This window comes from Gopherus evgoodei, chromosome 8 (assembly GCF_007399415.2).
Source record: "Gopherus evgoodei ecotype Sinaloan lineage chromosome 8, rGopEvg1_v1.p, whole genome shotgun sequence".
Taxonomy (NCBI): Eukaryota; Metazoa; Chordata; order Testudines; family Testudinidae; genus Gopherus; species Gopherus evgoodei.
The window spans coordinates 56,611,003-56,631,704 of record NC_044329.1 but is presented as its reverse complement, the minus strand read 5'-3'; the positions used below and the strand labels follow the sequence as shown (position 1 = coordinate 56,631,704).

The following is a 20,702-nucleotide window of genomic DNA, read 5'->3' as shown; positions in this document are numbered from 1 at the left end:
GTTACGCTGTGAATTGAAATGAACAAATTCTCACCTCCCATACAAACCTCAACCTGGCATTCCTGAGTACTGTCCTGACAAATGGCACTTCATTGAAAAGGGACATCCGTTGTGCCACCTGCAATGTGGGAGCACAGTGACAGTTCCAAAATGAGCCTCCACCTGGTGGTCATACTTGGCTGACAATCACAAGAGTTTTACTGTTCCCAGATTGGATATTTTGTTTCTCTGTGAAGTACTCCAGTTATTTTGCAGCAGACAGTGGCGCAGTGGTACAGTGATGGCTTCCTCAGGGATGCCTGTGATTATGGGGATGGCATTACTAATGTGACAGGCACGTTCCTGGTGGTTGCATTGTCTCTGAAGAACAGGGTGTTATGTCACTCGTAACAGAAATATCAATCGTGTTCAAGCATTATTGATTTTTTCTTTTCCTCTTAACATTTTTTCAGGTGAATTTAGAGTTGGCCAAAGCCACAAGATTCCCAGACTGAAGTGCGCATTGACTCTCAGAAAAGGTACAGCAAGAGTAGAGGCCAGGCAAGCTTCCTCATACTGTGCTGCAATGGACCTCAACCCTGACCCAGAGGGACCACCTCTAGGGATGAGAGGGTAACACAGTCTCCATGCCACATTTCTCATTTATTCCTTGACCTCTCTGCTGAGACTGAAACAGTTGCTACCTGCTATGGTGGTGCTTGTCAGCTGGGAGAAGGACTGAGACCACAGGCTCACTTCATATGAGCCAAACAACAATCAGACAACAAGGACTTAGAATCTTAGAAATTTAGGGATGGAAGGGACCTTGAGAAGTCATCAAGCCTAGCCCCCTACACTGTGGCAGGACCAAGTAAACTTAGATCATCCCTGACAGATGTTTGTCCCACTTGTTTTTAAAAACTTCCAATGATGGGGATTCCACAACCTTCCTTGGAAGGCTATTTCAGAGCTTAACTACCCTTAGAGTTAGACAGTTTCCCCCAATATCTAACCTAAATCTCCGTTGCTGCAGATTAAGCCCATTACTTCTTGTCCTACCTTCCATGAAGATGGAGAACAATTGATCTTCAGCCTCTTTATAACAGCTCTTAAGATATTGGAAGACTGTTATCAGGTCCCCGCCTTAGTCATCTTTTCTCCAGACTAACCATGCCCAGATTTTTCAACCTTTCCTCATAGGTCAGGTTTTCTAAACCTTTTATCATTTTTGTTGCTCTCCTCTGGACTTCTTCCAATTTGTCCATATCCTTCCTAAATTGTGGTTCCCAGAACTGGACACAGTACCCCAGCTGGGGCCTCACCTGTGCCAAGTAGAACTGAACAATTACCTACTATGTTTTACAGACAACATGCCTGTTGTTACACTTCAGAATTATATTAGCTTTTTTTGCAGCTATATCACATTGACTCATTTAGTTCATGGTCCACTATAACCCCACAATCTTTTTCAGCAGTACTACCACCTAGAAAATGATTCCCCATTTTGTAGTTGTGTATTTGATTTTTTCTTCCTAAGTGCAGAACTTACTGAATTTCATGTTGTTGAATTCAGACCAATTCTACAATTTGTTAAGGTCATTTTTAATTTTAACCTGTCCTCCAAAGTGATTACAACGCCTTCCAGCTTGGTGTCATCTGCAAATTTTATAAGCATGCTCTCTACTCCATTATCCAAGTCATTAATGAAAATATTGAACAGTACCCGACCACGGACTGACCCTTGTGGAAATATACCCTCCCAATTTAACAGCAAGCCATTGATAACTACTCTTTGAGTACAGCCTTTCAACCAGTTGTGCACCCACCTTATAGTAAATTCATCTAGATCACATTTCCTTAGTTTGCTTATGAGAATTTCATGTGGGAACTGTGTCAAAAGCCTTACTAAAATAAAGGTATATCATGTCTACTGCTTCTCCTCATCCACTAGGCCAGTTGTCCTATCAAAGGAGGAAATTAAGTTGGTGTAACATAATTGCACTTGACAAGTCCATACTGACAATTACTTACAACCCTATTATCTTCCAGGTGCTTACAAACTGATCGTTTAATAATTTTCTCCAGTATCTTTCCAGGTATTGAAATTAGGCTGACTGGTCTGTAACTCCCTGGATCCTCCTTGTTTCACCTTTTAAAGATAGGTACTATGTTTGCCCTTCTCCAGTCTTCTGGGACCTCCCCAGCCCCCCAAGAATTCTCAAAGATAATTGCTATTGGCTCCAACATGGGGTTAGCTAGTTCCTTAAGAACCCTAAGATGAATTCCACCAGGCCCTGCTGACTTGAACCCCTCTAACTTATCTACGCATTCTTTAACCTGCTCTTTCCCTATTTTGGCTTGCGTTCCTTCCCCCCTGGTTGTCAGTATTAATTGTGTTGAGTATCTGGACATCGTTCACCTTTTTAGTGAAGACTGAAGCAAAAGGCATTAAGCACCTCAGCTTTCTTCATGTCATCAGTTATTAGCTCTCTTTCCCCAGTAAGTAGAGGACCTACACTTTTCTTTGTCTTTCTCATACTCCTAATGTATTTAAAGAACTTCTTCTTATTGCTTTTATGTCCTTTCTATATGTAACTCATTTTGTGCTTTAGCCTTTCTGATTTTGTCCCTACATGCTTGTACTGTTCTTCTGTACTTCTCCTTATCATTTTGACCATGTTTCCAATTTCTGTAGGATTCCTTTTCGATTTTCAGGTCATTAAAGAGCTCCTGATGGAGCCATATTGGCCTCTTCCTATCTTCCCTTTGCCTTGGAATAGTTTTGACTTATAGTCACTACTAACAGTTTTAAACTAGGGACCTTGAAGTGAAAGACTCACTATCTCTTTACCAGTCCCAGATGCATACTAGTCCTCCTTGATTGTACTGCTGGTTGTTCTGCTAATGCCATGTTGGGTTTTCAGTGTTGTCTCCATAGAGCTTGGTGTAATTTGTCTGCCAAAAAAATGCAGATTTGGGGCAACTGAAACAATTTGCAAATTCATGGTAATTTCAGCAAATTATTTTGATGCAAGTAAAAGAAGAAAATAAGTTTGAAAATGTCAGAACGACATTATCAACAAACAATATTTGAATTTTGGGGGGCTAGATTCAAAAGGGCAACAGTGGTACAACTGCAGACTTAGTGCACCCTACTCCAAAATCGCTTATACCTTGGGGAGTAGGGCACTCACCTAGGAGGCAGCAGACCTGGGTTCAAGGCCTGAGTGATTCACACTACAGTCTATCACATCCCCAGTAAATGCTCTAACCATGAGGATATTGGGTGTAGGGGGGGCTCATCCTCCTCCTTTTCTGTGACTCTAGACCAGTGATTTTCAAACTTTTTGTACTGGTGATCCCTTTCACATAGCAAGTCTCTGAGTATAACCCTCACCTTAAAAAATAAAAATGGGGGAGATTAATTTAATTTAACGAGGGCCGAACCCCACGTAATCATTTTGTGACTTCCCCATTTGCGAACCTCTGCTTTAGACCTTCATTTCCTTTGCTCTGATTTAAAAGATCCAAAATGAAACATTTGAAAAGTTTCCCAACTTTTTCAATTCATTGAAAAGTCTAAGACATTTCAGGTTTGGTGCACTAATGGAAATATTTTTCCAGTTTTTTGAAACTGCCAACGAAAAAAAAAACCCAGTTATTCTCACAGTTCTACATCTATGTGGCTGGATACATGCTGATGCTGTCCATAGGTTGAAATGCAGCTCTTTGTGATCCTTTGATAACACTAACAAAAACATGCCAGAAGCTCATACTTCTGCATTCGTCCTACAATGATCGGGATATTTCTGATGACTGCCAGGATTTCCTTTTCCCTTGGGCTCTGCCTACTACTCCTATGTGCACCTCCAGTGCCATTCATTCAGGAAATAAAATAATGTCTGTAGGAACAGAAACATCAGAGCAGATATGCTACAGGTATTAAGGGCTATACTTACAGGCCTGAAAGGGTGTCCTGCTGGAGGTAAGGCAAAGCTTTGGCATTAGAAAGGATCTCTGGAGGCAGAGATGAGGGCTCCATGCGCTGGAACATAGGGGCATTTTTCTGTAATAAAAAATAAACAGTCTGAGTCCGTTTAAAATGCAAAACATTTCTGCTGCATAAAAAAGAAATCCCTTGTACAGAAGATTAAAAGCAAGACAATGCTCCCCCTTTCTGAATCCATCTTCTGGACTGCTGTCTATCTGTCTAGTATAAACTCTACACAGCTATGAATACATTTGCTTTAAATCACCCACCTCTTCTTTTACCTGTCGTCTCCTTCACTCACCCATCCCTTAAACCTTCAGATGGTCACTGTCTTAGGATACGTCTACACTACGGGATAATTCCGATTTTACATAAATCGGTTTTATAAAACAGATTGTGTAAAGTCGAGTGCACGCGGCCACACTAAGCACATTGATTCGGTGGTGTGTGTCCATGGTCTGAGGCTAGCGTCGATTTCCGGAGCGTTGCACTGTGGGTAGCTATTCCGTAGCTATCCCATAGTTCCCGCAGTCTCCCCCGCCCCTTAGAATTCTGGGTTGAGAGCCCAGTGGCTGATGGGGCAAAAATCATTGTCGCGGGGTGGTTCTGGGTAAATGTCGTCAGTCATTCCTTCCTCTGGGAAAGCAACGGCAGACAATCATTTCGTGCCCTTTTTCCCTGGATTGCCCTGGCAGACGCCATAGCACAGCAACCATGGAGCCCGTTCAGCTTTTTTTTTTTACAGTCACCGTATGTGTACTGGATGCTGCGGACAGAGGCGATACTCCAGCGCTACACAGCAGCATTCATTTGCTTTTGCATGATAGCAGAGATGGTTATCAGTCGTTCTGTACCGTCTGCTGCCAGTGTAATTTGGCAATGAGATGAGGGTTATCTGTCCTTGTGTGCTGTCTGCTGTTATCATGGGTGCCCCTGGCTGAGATCGGCTAGGGGTGCAAGAGCAAAACTGGGAATGACTCCCCGAGTCAATCCCTCCTTTATGGTTTCTAAAAATAGAGTCAGTCCTGCCTAGAATATGGGGCAAGTGTACTAGAGAACCAGTGTATCAGAGAGCACAGTTGCTCCATGTCAGATCCCGCAGAAATGATGAGCTACATGCCATTCACGGGGGGTGCCCCTGCACCAACCCCACCCGTTGCTTCCCTCCTTCCCCAACCTTCCTGTGCTACCGTGGCAGTGTCCCCCCCATTTGTGTCATGAAGTTATAAGGAACGCAGGAATAAGAAACAGTGACTTGTTAGTGAGATAAAATGAGGGGGAGGCAGCCTCCCAGTGCTATGACAATCCAGGCAGGACATTAAGTGGTGCGGGGGAGAGGAGCCCAGCATGCCGCTGCTATGACAGTCCAGGCAGGACAGAATCTTCTCTTTACACAGGAAAGGGAGGGGGCTGATGGAGTTCAGCTCCCAGTTGCTATGATGAGGACGGTTACCAGTCATTCTGTCCCATCTACTGGGAATGACCAGGAATCATTCCTATTTTTACCCAGGCGCCCCTGAGGCCAGCCAGGGGTATTCAGCAGTTATCAAGCACGGGCTGATGGTGACAACGGATAGCAGTCATATTGTACCGTCTGCCACCAGGGAGGGGAGAAGAGCGGATACTGCTCTTCAGTGCTGCAGCATCGCGTCTACCACCAGCATTCAGTAGACATAGGGTGACACTGAAAAGAGTCACGTGGTGGGGGGAGGGAGTAAATTGACGAGCTATACCCTGAACCACGCTGGACAATGTGTTTGAACCTACAGGCATTGGGAGCTCAGCCAAGAATGCAAATATTTTTCGGAGACTGCTGGGGACTGTGGGATAGCTGGAGTCCTCAGTACCCCCTCCCTCCCTCCATGAGTGTCCATTTGAGTCTCTGGCTTCCCGTTACACTTGTCACGCAGCACTGTGTAGCCTGTAGATTTTTTTTCAAACGCTTTGGCATTTCGTCTTCTGTAACGGAGCTCTGATAGAACAGATTTGTTTCCCCATACAGTGATCAGATCCAGTATCTCCCGTATGGTCCATGCTGGAGCTCTTTTTGGAGTTGGGACTGCATTGCCACCCGTGCTGATCAGAGCTCCACGCTGGGCAAACAGGAAATGAAAATCACAATTTTGCGGGGCTTTTCCTGTTTACCTGGCCAGTGCATCTGAGTTGAGATTTCTGTCCAGTGGTGCACTGTGGGATACTGCCCGGAGGCCAATACCGTCGATTTGCGGCCACACTAACCCTAATCCGATACGGTAATACCAATTTTAGCGCTACTCCTCTCGTCGGGGAGGAGTACAGAAACCGATTAAAAGAGCCCTTTATATCGATATAAAGGGCCTTGTAGTGTGGACGGGTACAGCGTTAAATCAGTTTAATGCTGCTAAAATCGGTTTAAACGCGTAGTGTAGACCAGGCCTCAATGCTGAGCCAGCCATGTCGAGAATCTGTGTGTGGTTAGTGTCTTGTCTAAAGGCCACTTTGATACAGAACTCTCGCTCTGAAGGTGTTGTGAGCTCTCCGCTCTCCCCACAGCCAAAAGGCACTAGCCAACTCTTGCAGTGGTTGAACTCACCTGTTCCTCCAGCTGCTGTTTCTGCTTCTTTGCTTTGCTCTGCTTATAGTAGTCCATGATCATCATGGCTGCATATATTTTGCCCACGGTCAGGTCAGAAGCTGCGAGCACAAGAGGAACACTTTGATGTTAGCAGAATCAATAGGAGGGAAGGTCTGAAGACTCTATTGCCCATCCTTTGCGATCTCACGATACCCATCTTACTCTCATATTACCCATCTTTGTCTCTTAAAAGACAAACTCTGTTCAGTGCTCTAGAAGAAATGGAATTAAAAGACCAAGTACTGTGGGTGGAAATCCATCCAGATTTAGGACAGTCTGGAGGTGGACAGCTTAGAATCACAGTAATAAAACATTGGAAATAAGCAGCCTCATCACACAGTTGCTGTAACTCCATCAAAAGAAAGAGGGAACAAACAATCCCCCCCACACACACATATGGGTCAGAGGATCTTCCTGATCAAAGGAGTTTGAGCTGAGAAGATCACCTCATGCTATCTATTTTTCAAGCGGGTCCAGGGTATTGGGGTGGAGCAAGGAGAAATTTTGCTTGTGTTAGAGAAAATCTCTGGGCTTCTCCTTAAGCAACGAGCTACTATTGCCATGTTTCTGTTCCCCTTGCTGGAGATGCCTTCCCAACCTTGGCATTGTGAGAAGTTGGCAGCAATAATGCAGAAGGAGGAGACTCACTTTTTGGCAGGGGCACTAGTACGTCCAGCATCTTCTGGGACAGGTGAGGCCAGATGGCCAGAATCTCCTTTTGCAGCTCCGAATCCAACTGCTGCCAGTCTGCACCACCTGGAACACAAAGACAAAATGGGTCCACACAGACTACCGATGGGACAGGTTGTAGAGAGGCAGGGAGGTCCTTATCAGTATGTCTACACTGAACATAAGAATGGCCATACTGGGTCAGACCAATGGTCCATCTAGCCCAGTGTCCTGTCTTCTGACAGTGGCCAATGCCAGATGCTTCAGAGGGAATGAATAGAACAGGCAGTCATTGAGTGATCCATCCCATTGTCCAACCTAGCTTCTCGCAATCAGAAGCTAGGGCCACCCAGAACTTGAGGCTGTGTCCCTGACCATCTTGGCTAACAGCCATTGATAGATCTATCCTCCATGAATCAATCTAATTCTTTTTTGAACCCAGTTATACTTTTGGTCTTCACAACATCCCCTGGCAACGAGTTCCATAGGTTGACTACGTGTTGTGGGAAGGAGTACTTCCTTTTGTTTTAAACCTGCTGCCTATTAATTTCATTGGGTGAACCCTGGCTCTTGTGTTATATGAAGGAGTAAATAACACTTCCCTATTCATTTTCTCCACACCATTCACGATTTTGTAGACTCTTATATCCCCACTGAGTCGTCTCCTTTTCAAGCTGGACTGTCACAGTCTTTTTAATCTCTCTTCACATGGAAACTATTCCATACCTTTTATCATTTTTGTTGCCCTCTTTTGTACCTTTTCCAATTCTAGTTATCTTTTTTGGGATGGGATGCAGTATTCAAGGTGTGGGCGTACCATGGATTTATATAGTGGCATTATATTTTCTGTCTTATTATCTTTCCCTTTTCTAATAGTTCCTAACATTCTATTAGCTTTTTTGACTGCTGCTGCCATTAAAAACTCATGGCCAGCCCGTGCCAGTTGACTCAGGCTCATGGGACTCGGGCTAAGGAGCTGTTTAATTGTGGTGTAAACATTCCTGAAGCCTGGGCTCTAGGACCCTGTGAGGTGGGAGGCTCCCAGAGCTTGAGCTACAGCCCAAACCCAAATGTCTACACAGCAGTTAAACAACCCCTTACCCTGAGCCCAAGTCAGCTGGCAGGGGCCAGTTGCTGGTGTCCAACTGCAGTGTAGACAGACCCTATGAGTCCATCTTCATGCCCTGGGCATAGCTGAATGTAATCCTTTCCATCTTCAAGGTTAAGATGGATTTGCTTTTAAATGATATGGCACCATGCAGTCATCATTGGGAGAAGGAGCCACTACCAACAAGTGGCAACTCTGAATGGGAACATTCAATGGCATACAGTACTAGAAGGGAAATCTCCTCCATAGAAAAGCCTCTCACCCAGTGCAGATCTCCCTTCCTCCATCCCACACACACCTGCTGCTACCCCACTGTCTCTTCCTTTAAACTAAGTGCTGGTGAAAGGTATTGACAGCCCAGGAGAACAGGGGTAAGCCAGGCAGAGCCACTGCAAGCTCCCCTGTATGGCCTTACCCACAGGCTTCAGATCTCAGCTGGTGCAGCCACCTCTGGAATGAGAAGCTAATTCACCTCCCAGACCCATTCAGACCGTGGCCTCTCAGCTGAGGCTGTCAAGAATGGTGCCTGTTCATGCCAGATTTGCTGGTGACATGGATACTTCTCCACTGGGCCTATGGCTGAGGCCACCACTCCAGTTCACGTTCACACAGGCCACTGGAGAGCTATGAAATGGCTGGCCCCGAGACACCCAGTACCATGCCTGTCTACTGGACTTTCTACTTGTCTCTTGTTATGGGCTAAGAATGGGCAGTGTATTGGAGTGAAGTAATTTCCACATCCTCATAAGGATTATTTTTAAATATTTCCCTTTCTAGGGGACTCCCTCCAGGGCTCCACTCCCTCTCCCCCAAGTTCCCACAGGCTGCTGAGCTCAGGATGTGAGTTCCACAGGCTCCTACGAGTGCTGTTTTCTGTCCTTTGGGCAAAAGAAGTCGCTAGAGAACATAAGGTGCTTGGGGTCAGTTTTTATGATTCTCTTTTGCTGGGAGGATGGGAACTCTCCTCCTACATCTCTCCCTCTGGCTGTCATGGCCAGGAGATACGTTACTGTTTTCTGAGCACAGCAGCTTTAAGTGGAAAGCTGCCCATCATGGAAGAGGGCAGCGTTAGTACTTATGAGGAAAGCAGCTCCTTCTGGAGCCAAAGATAGTTTCAGATTGGAAAGGTTACAGAGCCAGACGCAGACTGGGGTTGATTTCTGTCTTGTCCTCTCTTACTAGCAATTTCCTCCATCCCTACATCTGACCCCAGAGCAATGATCCCACAAACTGCTCAGCCTGCCAGAGGAAGCAAATAGGACTGAATGAACAGCCTCCTGCCCCTTGCCAATGTAATAAGTCAGCTCCACCACCCGTCCCGCCGTCTGCACCGAGTCCTCCTGAATCCTTGTGCCACTGCTCCCCACCCTCACCTTTAGCGATTTTGATGTCCAGTGCTGTACGGATCAGAGCCATCAAGGTAGAGGTGAAATGGACCGTCATGTCCTCAGCCACAGGCATGTTCATCAGCACTAGCCTCTGCGCAAAACAGAGAAAAAACAGCAGGCGACAAACAATATCGAAAAACACATCAAGCAGGCAGGAGGGGAAAAAGCAAGAGGGCATGTAAAACAGCACAGCCAAAAAAGAAGGGCAAGGATCAGCCTCTCCCTCCCATTCCAGCTCCTTCTATCCCCCTCCCTCAGTATTCCGGCTCACTGCCTTCCTATGCGTGTCATTTGGCTCTCCAGGACCCTATGCTACAGCCCAAGAGCAACCCCCTAGCTTAGAGAGTGAGTGGGTGTTCCCTGTGCTTTCGGAAAGGACTCCTGAAAACTCAGGGATTCGGCTCTGGAAATTACCGAGGGGGAGACAGCCCTGGGGGATTGCTCCATCTCCTGCTTCAGAGCAGCTTTGAAATCCAGCTTCTGCCCCATCCTCTGTGGACACCCCTAAACCCTGGGCAATTCTGATTGGCTGGCTTGCCTAATATGCAACATCCTGGCGCCCCCTTTTTGAGTCTTTCAGAGATGACAGTTGCCGGCATATGATCACACATGCATAGGATCCAACTTATCCAATGGGGAGATAGAGAGAGGACAGCCAGGGAGAGAGAGGAAGGTGACCAAGGCAGGAGAGGTCAGGCCATGCTCCCTTCACCCAGAGGGGGACAAACTCAAATGGCCAGATCCACTTTCCAGAGAGTATATTTTGCTCTGTATATATATCAGGATTTCCATCTCCTGCACCTACCCACGTCCGTCCCATCCTTAGTATTTCCTGCTGCAACATGCACAGCAGTTCTCCTGGGCACGAAGGTTCTCACTCAATCACAACACTAGCAGGGGTGTATGCGGGATCAAGTGAGAGTGCTTGTGTGAGTGTGAGCAGCTACACAGGAATATGTGGGTGCAGAAGCTGTTGCTAGCTAGAACACCACAGACACTGTCAGCATTCAGTAGGGGAAGTCTGGAAGCCAAGTTCTGGGGAAATCCTCCTGTGGCTTTTGAACCAATTATTTCAGCCCCTGATCTTGGAGTCTCCCTCATAATTCTCTCTGAGTTTTGTCTCCAATATTGCAACAGGATATCTCACTCTGAATACCTTTCTGGGCCAGTCTACCCAGAGCTCAACGATGCACAGCTCCTGACCCATTCACAGCTTCCTCCCACTTCACACATCCCATGCAGCTGGCCAGCAGGTTCTAGAGTGCTTCCCCAGAGGCAGGAGCACAGGACACTGCACCAGCAGAGCAATCAAAGGGTCAGTTAAAGATAGTCACTCTAGTGCCCAAAGGTAAAAAGCCCCAGTGGGCAAAGGCATGGGATTCTCACCAGCTCAACCTCAGCATGGAGTGTTCTCTTTCCAGATTGCATGAGCTCTCCCCCGGGAACTAGTGCCAGGCTGGCACACTGTGATCACTGCACACCCAGGCCTACACGAGGGACCCTCATAGCCTACCTTCTTCTCATTTGAACCTTTCCAAGTGAACGGGGCTGGGAGCAGTATGATTCAGGGTCAAGTAGGGATGGGCCATCCTGGAGTTTCCTCCACCACTTGGAGGAGGCCTAGTTCCAAAGAACCCCTATCAATCCCACTTGGGGGCTGTTCAACTGGCCCAACTGCAAAGAGGCTGTGTTATCCTTCTACTTCCCATTCTTATACTGAGCCAGATTTCCATCCTTTCCCATAACAGGAATGCTACATCCCTGGGTGTCCTGGTGGGTGTGTCATATCCAAAACAGAGCTCTGTCAGAGTGGACAGTACCTCTCCTTATAGGGCATGTGATTTCTGATTAAATCAAAAGAGGCTGGAGTTTCCTGAATATTCAACAGTTCCCCCTCCCACTCCCTGCTCAGCACTAGCCCAGAAGGAAGGAAGGAAGGGTTGGTCTACCTTATAGGCCACTTTGGAGGGACATCTCTTGCCGAGGCCTAGCGGTGGTGACATGAGAGTCAGCATTTCATACATCTCAGTGTAATGGATGCGGCCACTGCTCATGGAGGAGGAAGGGGTGGATTGGAAAGATGGGGAGGAGGAGTAAGGGAGGGTGGGGAAGAGGAGAGGAAGGAAGATGCAGAAAGAGAGAGGAGAGAAGAGGCATTCCCAGAGAGCAAAAACAAACAAACAAACAAAATAATAATACAAGAAACAGGAGAGAAAAAACAAATGGACAAACAGGAAAAGAACAGGAAACCCGTTAATCAAGGCAAATCATACACAAGTGTCCGTCCTGATGAGGATTTATATCACTCTACACACAGACCCAGGAATGCCAGCTTAAACCACTTGCCTCTCCAGCTCTCTGCTGCTGCTGCTGGCTAGTTCTACTTTTCCCTGCAGTCTTGGCAGTAACTTTCTAGTCTGAACCTACTCTGCCCACCCCTCCAAAATACAGTTGTTCCACAAGTCCCAGGGCTGTGTGCAAGTGGCATAAATCAGATATACGGCACTGAAGCAATGGGTTATTTGAGATGTGGTGGCACATATCTCTGTGACACAGGGGAACCAACAGTGTTCCATGGACTCCGTAGTTTCCTCCCTTTCTTGGTCCCAGGCACTGTTTCAAAATGTCACATAACCCATGGCTGGAACGTCGTGTATCCCCATCTTGTAATGTCTATGCAATTGGGGGCAGCATCTTGCATAGAAGGTAGTGGGCCAGAGTCATTTGTCAAAGAAAATATGCCCGGTTGCTTCCGTCTGGCCCTGTGGATGGAGCACTTTCCCACCATGCACCAGTGCAAAAGGCATGCTAGTGGCTGAGAAAAGAAAACTAGGAGGAAAGTTCGGCATGCCATGCTCCCACCCCGGCTCTCTCTCACATGCGACTGCAAGTTTCGCCAAGTTGGAGTTTAAAGAGTCTCAGCAGAGGCAGCTGTTTGGCCTTCCAAGATTCAAGCTCACTGGGATTTCCCCAAATGGAACAGTAACTAGGATTGCTTCCTTAATGGATTCCCACCTTGTGCTCCTCTGCTTGCAATGACCTGTCCAGATCTGTTAAGCTCAGGAACAGTATCACAAATTTGTCATCTGATGGATTTCCTTTCCGGGACTGACCTTTTCCACAATGAGACATTTGGGCTGCACATCTCTTCCTGCAAATATTGAAGGCAGTTCAGATGGGTCTCACAGGACCCCCAGGCTTGGCCACTTCTCTTCTGCCCTGGCACCAGATGAACACTTCAACGTCTGTATTGAAACACCAGATGGTTAACGGATAAAGGCAAATGCTTAACAGTGACTGTATTAACTATACACATGGAGTGGCAAGGCAGCCATTGCAGAGGCATCTGAAGAAGGTATCTCCGGTAGGGTTGACTGGGAGAGTGGTCAGTTCTAGAGAGGAAATTGTCAAGTAACAAACATTCCATTCAGGATCCTGACCTCTTTCCCAATCAGATGTAGCGAGCAATAAGGAAACGTTAGTATAGAGAGACCGATAAAGAGGACAGAGGAAGAATATTTCTTCTTCTCTGGTATTAGTCTAATTTAGGAGCAGCTTCCTGTTGAATGATGCTGCCACCGAGGGTTGGAGGTACAGCCTGCAATGTTTTCTACAGGTCTTGCTGCATAACCTGGGGGCAGCCTTGCAGATTATCTCTGTAGCAGCTGATAACCTTTCTATCCAGGATGCCATTAAGGAATGTAATGAGTGAGCTCTGTTGCACCCTGGAATTGGCATATTAGCATCTGTAGATACTTCAGAAATGCAGCACTCGATCCAGCTGGCTATGGAGGATTTTGATGTGTTCTAACCCAGGCATTTAGGGCAAAAGTAAACAAATGAAGATGGTGTTTCCTGAATGGGTTGGTTCCATCCGGGTAAATTTTAGCAGTTCTTTTCACAGCTAGCATGTACTCTGTTTCTCCCCAGAAGTGCGGTGCTTTTCAGCAAAATGAAGGAAAAATGATTTCTTGTGAGGTGTGGAAGGAAGAGTTTACCTTGGTAATAAATGACTGATGTATGAGAGCTATGTTATCCTCACAGAACATTCTGCAAGCTTTGTGTCTTCTCAAAGCAAAAATTTCACAGCCTTCTTATCAACACGGTCGTGACCAAAAAACTTGTCTTCATGGCAAGAAAAACAGGGAAACCGGGGCCATCAACCCATATGGAGTGGGTAATTGGCTTGTAGCACGGAGGGCAGATCTCAGACAGGCCTAAATGCTGGTTTGGATGGAAGGGACATTGAGCATCTGGTGATGCATCAGTAACTGGACGTGTCTGCTTTTATAGCACTGTTTATGAATGAGATGCAAAATGTGATGGCGGAGGGTCTTAGGCTCAATTCTTGGTTGACCTGTAAGAAATCCAGGACAGGCATGCCTTGTTTCCCATCTTAGCACCATTAAGAGGATCCTGTTTGTATGCTTTGCATAAATGGAAAGGGCAGAAAGCCTGCAGGGGACTAGATTATACACGGCCTTGCACTGCCCATCTTGGTTAGGAATTACTGTTCAGCAGCCAAAGTGTCAGGCTCAGATAGTCTGGGCCGTGACGCAGGAGTAGATTCCAGGATAAAAGATCCAGTCTGTTGGGAAGGTGAACTGGAGGTCTCTGTGACTGCTCCACTAAGGCTGACCCATGGCAACCATCTTGGACAATTTGTGGCAAGAATGACCAACACTTCCACCTTTTAAAAAATAATCTTTTAATCTCTCTTCCTAGTAATAGTAGAAGGGAAGTGGGTGGCACAGATAAGCAGATTTGGCTAATCAGTGAGTCAGAGTTTCCGTTCCCAGCGATTTCTGGTCTTCGTTGCTGATGAAGAGCTTTGCTTTCACGTTCTGACCGAATGTGAATAGGTACCCCTGGGGGAACCCAGCTTGTTGGATCTCAGCTAGAATACTTCTCATTTCAGTGACCACTTTGATGTGACTGTCTGCTGGTGGCCTAGCCAGACAGCTTTTGTATTCAGTGTCCCATTTTTGTTCATCATCCTGATGGAGGCCAAGCAACACCTGCCCAGGAGCCTGTCTCCATCACTTTAGTATTTAGACCTGCTTTCTTATGGATTTATGCATGGCACAGCCATTGTCCCATCTGGACAAATCAGAGTGTGCTCCTTCTTCACCTGTTCTTGAGGTCATCAAGAGACTGATCACTTTTTTCTCTTTGATCCTAAATACGTTCCTTGTGTCCCATGGGTCCCAAGTGTGCTCCTCAACCTGAAAGGCTGGTGTTTGTGGTCAGAATTTTTGGATGTGGATTGTGGAGGGAGAATGGTACTATCATGTGTGCTTCCTGTTTTCACCAATTGTGGGTGGCACCTCTCCTTTCCTTTGCACGTCTTGTTGGGAATGGTTCTAGGAAGTAGTTAATTTGTGCTGGGGCTTGCCGGGGCTCAGATCCAGCACCTCTCAGCTTGGCAGTTCATAGCCCCAGCACCTCTGGGCTTGCTGTGCCAGTATGAAAGTCAAAACATTGCTTGTGTCCCAGCACTTAATTGCTTGAGCCCCAGTCCCTCTTTCATTACAAATTAAGCACTGGTTCTAGACCTGTAGTAGGAATTGCTGAAGCTCTCTCATGGACACTCTAGCCCATCAAGTGATTTCTACGTATAAGCCCAGAAAACCAAGGAGTTGCAGGTGAAGATGGATGGAAGATGCTGGGTTCCTTGACACCGTGGAGGTAGTGGAAGCTAGTGTCTCCATCCTGAATTTCACCATCTTCATTGACCGGTCCAGCTCTAGAGCTCTAAGATAGCCCACACTCCCCCTGATCTTTATCTGACTATGAAGAATTGAGGGGAGAGTTCCAAGCAGTTTTCATGCTGAGAGACAGGCCGTTCTGTCCCTAGCTCTGGGATATGAAAGATCTCCTCCAGGATAGGTCAATGATTCTCAGCATCTCTTGAAGTTGGAGGAGGACTGAAGAAGGGATGGGTAGGGGGAGAGTCTGGAGCTCCAAAGTATTCATACTGCAATTCTCTTCTGTATCTATCTGTCAGCTAGACTCCCAGGCTTGAAAAGTGTAACGCACATGAATCTATCTGTTACAAATGTAACTTCTTTAGCTGTGAATTCCATTTGTCATAGTTCTAAGGAGGTTGATGCCTTTTTGGTTGTTGCACCAGGACACTGTGGCTTTTGTGAAGCGAGTGGTTGTCAGTGAGACTCTTAGGGAAGCTGAAGAAGCTTTGAAGTCCCTTCTGATCATGTCTTCTATCTTCTTGTCTGCAGGGTATTCTGGGAAGAAAGAACCTTCAGCAAAAATTACCATGCCCTTTGTCAGGAAGGCCACTGTTGCATTGGCTGAAAGGAAGATGAAGATAGAGTCTTTGGCTTCTCAGACGCTGTGGAATTTCAGGACTAACCAATCAAGCCTTTTGTCAGGAATCTCCCACTCTTTCCAATGACTTCTGCAAAGGAGGGATGAAGGGACATGCCAACTTTTCTTGTAATTCTGGACAGGAGAGATTTGCTCTTGGCTTTAGCCTACTCCCCATGATTTCAGACATGCCCAGGGAAAGAACCTCTCTGCTTCTCTGGCACAGGGCTATGTTGGGAAGCCAAGAGTTCCCATGGCGTGGGAAAGGAGCTGGTGAAGGAGGATGAGGATCTGGGATGCTTTCTGGCGTCTCTTGTGTTTTCTAGCCATTTTGCTTCTCTTTTGCCTTTTGGAGGGAGGATTCTCAACCACATCAGAGATGAGTCTATTTTCTTCATTGGGGCTCAGCCCTTGGTGGGGTGGGGCAGGCTTCTGTAACTGTTGAGGAAATGCTGGGATACATTTACTATGAAAAAGCTGAGATCCCCCGCTTGAGAAGGAAAGTTGGAAAGCATGGCAGCCTCTTCACCATGCAAGTCCATTATCCACTTGAGCATAGGGGTGAAGCCACTGGGGATTTTCCCTTTTGGACTGGACCATATGGGTTGAGAGGACTTTTGTGCTATCCCCAAGGTCATTGAGGAACATCCAGTTTGTTGAATTCCAGGTGCTGAAGATGATTGACTCTCACTCTCGTGAAGGTATCCTGAGATGATGATGGGGTGGTGGGGGTGGATGTGGAGGCTACACCATGCCGTCCAAACTCTGAATCCCCTTCCCTGGTGGAGTGAGGGACTGTAGACTGGGAATGATGGTGGCACAGAGCACCACTTTTGCAACTCCTAGGAGAGTCTCCTCCCAAAATGAGCATCTCTGGTTCTTCTGCTTGTTCCACCTGACCTGTTCTGCCAAGTTGGGAAAGAATAAATGTGGAAAAGGAGCTCAGAGGGTTGTCCTGTTCTGATGCAGAAATTTGGGCCCCCTGAGGAAGAGGAGGCAGATGGGAGGAAGATTTTGCTCACTGCTGCCCCAAAACGAGCTTGAAAAGATGGGACGGCAAAGGATCTGGCTGGGTTGCCGCGTGGCTGCTTTGTTTGCCTTGCCAGAGGCAGAGAATTTAGCACAAACAGTGGCAGAGCATGGCCAAGAGCCTTGTGGTCAAGTTTAAATAGCTGCTGGAAGAGAGGCACAGTCCAGATGTGTTGGACTGGGGGGCAGGGAGATCAGAATAAACCAGAAGCCATTGAGTCCAGCTGCTGGAGTCACAATGGGTCACCTGCTCCATTGAATTGTCATCTTTTTGCATCATGGCAAACCAAGAGCCGTGGTCCCCATTTGTCACCATTATGTAACAGCTCTTCGTAGCCACTGTACACCATGGTAAAAGACTGCAGTGTCCTGCGAGCTACCACAGCGACTGAACCTCTGAACAGGATTCCAGCGATTGATCGACTGGGTCTTTGCCTCAGCCCCCTGCCTCGTTCTCCTTTCTAGCTTGCACTCTCTCTTTCCAGTGACATCCCCGCACCTCTGGCTTTTATTCCTTCTCATCCTCATCCCCTAGCTGTAAACAATATTTGGTCTCCATTCATCATAGGAAAGAGTTCCCATTGGGATAGCTCTGTGATTCTTGGAATTAAAGGTGCCTTCTCTGTGCCACAGCCAACATTCACACACTGCACAAGTGTTTTGGGAACTCCAGGGTTCTCTGCTTTAGGGAGGAAGGCAATAAATTTGTCTAAATCCACATCAATGGGGCTCTGAGATGGATCCCCCTCCCCCTGCTTCCCTAAGGTAACAGCTGCTGGTTCTGGGGCGGGTTGGACCTCTTTAAACTCGAAGGAAAGCAACATGAGGGTTCCCTTGTGAGACGCAGTGGTAGTGGAGCAGAGGAGGGTGAAGGAGGGGTTAATGGTGCGTCCCGTTGCCAGGTTATGGCTGGGGACTGGGAGGCAAACCTTGCACGCCACCCTGTAGGGGCAGTTCTTTCCCAGGCCCAGAGGAGGCGAAATCACCCGTACTAATTTGTACATATCCTTATACGGGATCCTGCCGCTGTAAAGGAAGCACATGTGGGTTAATAGGACACTGAGATAATGGAGAAGAGGAAACGAGAGCTTAACCAGGGGTGAGAGACCCAGTTCAGGTCCATGTCTCTCTCCTTCTGGCACAGACCCAGACTGGAGAAGGCTGTGAAAAGTCACCACCATATAAGCATAGCTACCACCTTCTCCATTCCAAAGGGGTTAGCACCCTCATTCTCATCCAAACTGGGGATTCCCCGTGGAAAGGCTTGCCCTAAACATGCACTCGCTCAGATACCCCAAGCCCCAATAATGCCATATCACAAGCCTACAACTGGTCAGAGCAACCTGAAATCCAAGGACATGATTGTAAATCAGTATACAACTACTTGTTTAGGGTTCTAGGAATCTTTGCACTTTTATGGAGCTGCACCCAATTATACCAGCAGAGAATTTGCCCCATATTGTCAGTTCATTATAGAAATCAGTTAATTAATCCTCACAATATTTCTATGAAATCAGTAGATGAGTACGTTTTAACTCCATTTTACAGATGGGGAAACTGAGGCATGGAGAGTTAAAGTGACTTGCCCAAAGGCACACAGCTGCTCAGAGGCAGAGACCACTGCAGCCTCCCTGACCATTATTAGGAAAGCCATGGAGTGAAGCTGCTTTGTCTGTTATTTCCTCTGGTCCTGCCTCACTTTCCTCCCATACCCTAGTACTTTTGCATCACTGGCCAGGGATAACCAACTTGTCTAGGCAAAACCATTCATAACAGAGTACAGGCAACTGGACAGGACACATGGAAACCTTATGGGTCTCTTTATTTAGTGTAGCTGGGGGCCTCTGATGACATTCATTTACAGTATTTATCTATCTATCCCCTTCTCAACACTTAGATCCGCAGCCCCATTCAGGTGACAGGACCCGCTCACACCTGGTAACCCTTCCCCACTCAGCGACGGGGATTAGAGCTGCCATCAATTTTAAAATTAGCCTAGAGCAGCTTGTTTCCTCCTGGTGTTTCCCATAATAACCGGCTACACTCCATGACATAACAGCATGGGATCTCTTGCTTTGTAAGACCTGAGTGAGAGCAGGCACTGTACCACATTTGGAAAATGCCATCCACAGGGCCTGACAGCAGGTTCTTTCTTTGACTGAATTGAAGAACCCATCGTAGCACCCAGTTCTCAGTGCAAAGGGCACTAGAACTTGCTGGTATCAAGATGTCACCCTTCCTAAATTTCTGAGGAGAGAATGAGCCTGCTTTGCACTGCTTGGACCTCTCAGGTCTGCATGACCATAGCTTCTCTGCTCTACAGCATCACACACTGAAGTCTCAGAACTGTACAATGCATGGGCATCTAATAAGAGGACGGCCCTGCCTATTCCAGCCTTGGTGATGTTTTCACAGTCTGGGATGCTGCCGCTGAGAAGCAGTCCTGGGAAGATGGCTAACTTGAGTCAGGCTGGAAAAGGTGCTGAAGTGGATCATGCTAAGGACAGATAACATTAAGAACAACCACTGCCTGGGTTAGCTCTCAGTAAGCAATAAATCAGGTTGCAAAAACGTGAAGGTGGATTGATTCCAAATGGAGCAGAGTTCTGCAGCTGACATCATCTCGTGCCTGAAGCTGATGCAGCACCGAGTGTACATGGTTTCAAAGAGGCTGCCCAAAGTGCTGACCCAACACCGACAGGAGATGGAGCCCTGTGGCACTCGCAGTGCCAATGAGGATCTGCACCCAGAGAGGGCATTCACAGTATTCCTAATGCCGAGAAGGGCTGATGTTGTGACCAGCAGCCCTGATGCACTCCCAGTGTTGCTGAGGGTTAGATCTCAGTAAGCTGCCCCAGGAGCGCTCCCAGTGATCTCAGGCATGTAGGCTGAAAGCAGCCTTCCTGGAGCACTGCTGGGGGTTGGGTCTGGAGCAGTCACCCTAAAGTACTTTCGGCTCCACCTCAACGGCCACGTGAGTGACCACCCTCATGCAATGCTTCTTCTCCAGTGTGGTAGCGCTAGACTGACTTGCTCTCCCAAGTGGGAACTCTCTTTTCAGAGGGATCCTGGAGATGCTGCCTGAGGAATCATTAGAGGATTCAAAAGCCTTCTCCTGTCTCAACAAGGATGGGAGAAGTGCATTGGCCATATTAAATCTAGCCCTGTCCTCAGGCTCATTCCCATCCAAAGCATCTCAATCCTTTCTCAATGTTTGAATAAGGTCCTGAGCAGCTAAATTAGCAGGAGTCCAGCTATCTTCGCAACCTCTCTGCTGTGCTCACACACTGATTCAAATGGTGATTTTGCACACTCCGGTGCACAAAGTATTGGGGGCTGGAGGATGGACAGTTGCTTGCAGATTGTCTTGGGGGTGTGGGAATCTGATTGGCAGCAGGAAAACAGGAAGGGAGGAAGATCCAAAGCCAATAGTTGGAAGGTGGCGATGTGCGGAGGTAGCTGGGGGCTGCCAGAGGAGCTACAGAGAGGGATGCAGTAGGAACATCCAAAGGTTTGGATAACACTGTACTTATCATGCTTCTCTGAAAAGAAGCAGCCAAAACCTTCGGACTTCAGCCCATCACTAGTTATCAAAGG

At 47.1% G+C, this 20,702-nt stretch overlaps 1 protein-coding gene across 1 annotated transcript in view; it reads right to left on the bottom strand.

Annotated features, from left to right (window-relative positions):
* Positions 1 to 20,702, bottom strand: part of CACNA1E (calcium voltage-gated channel subunit alpha1 E) — a 315,028-nt gene that overhangs the window by 15,773 nt on the left and 278,553 nt on the right. Inside the window, 5 exon segments of the mRNA XM_030572681.1 lie at positions 3,939 to 4,045; positions 6,543 to 6,643; positions 7,233 to 7,340; positions 9,735 to 9,840; positions 11,699 to 11,795. Coding sequence (XP_030428541.1) covers positions 3,939 to 4,045; positions 6,543 to 6,643; positions 7,233 to 7,340; positions 9,735 to 9,840; positions 11,699 to 11,795 — 519 coding nt within the window.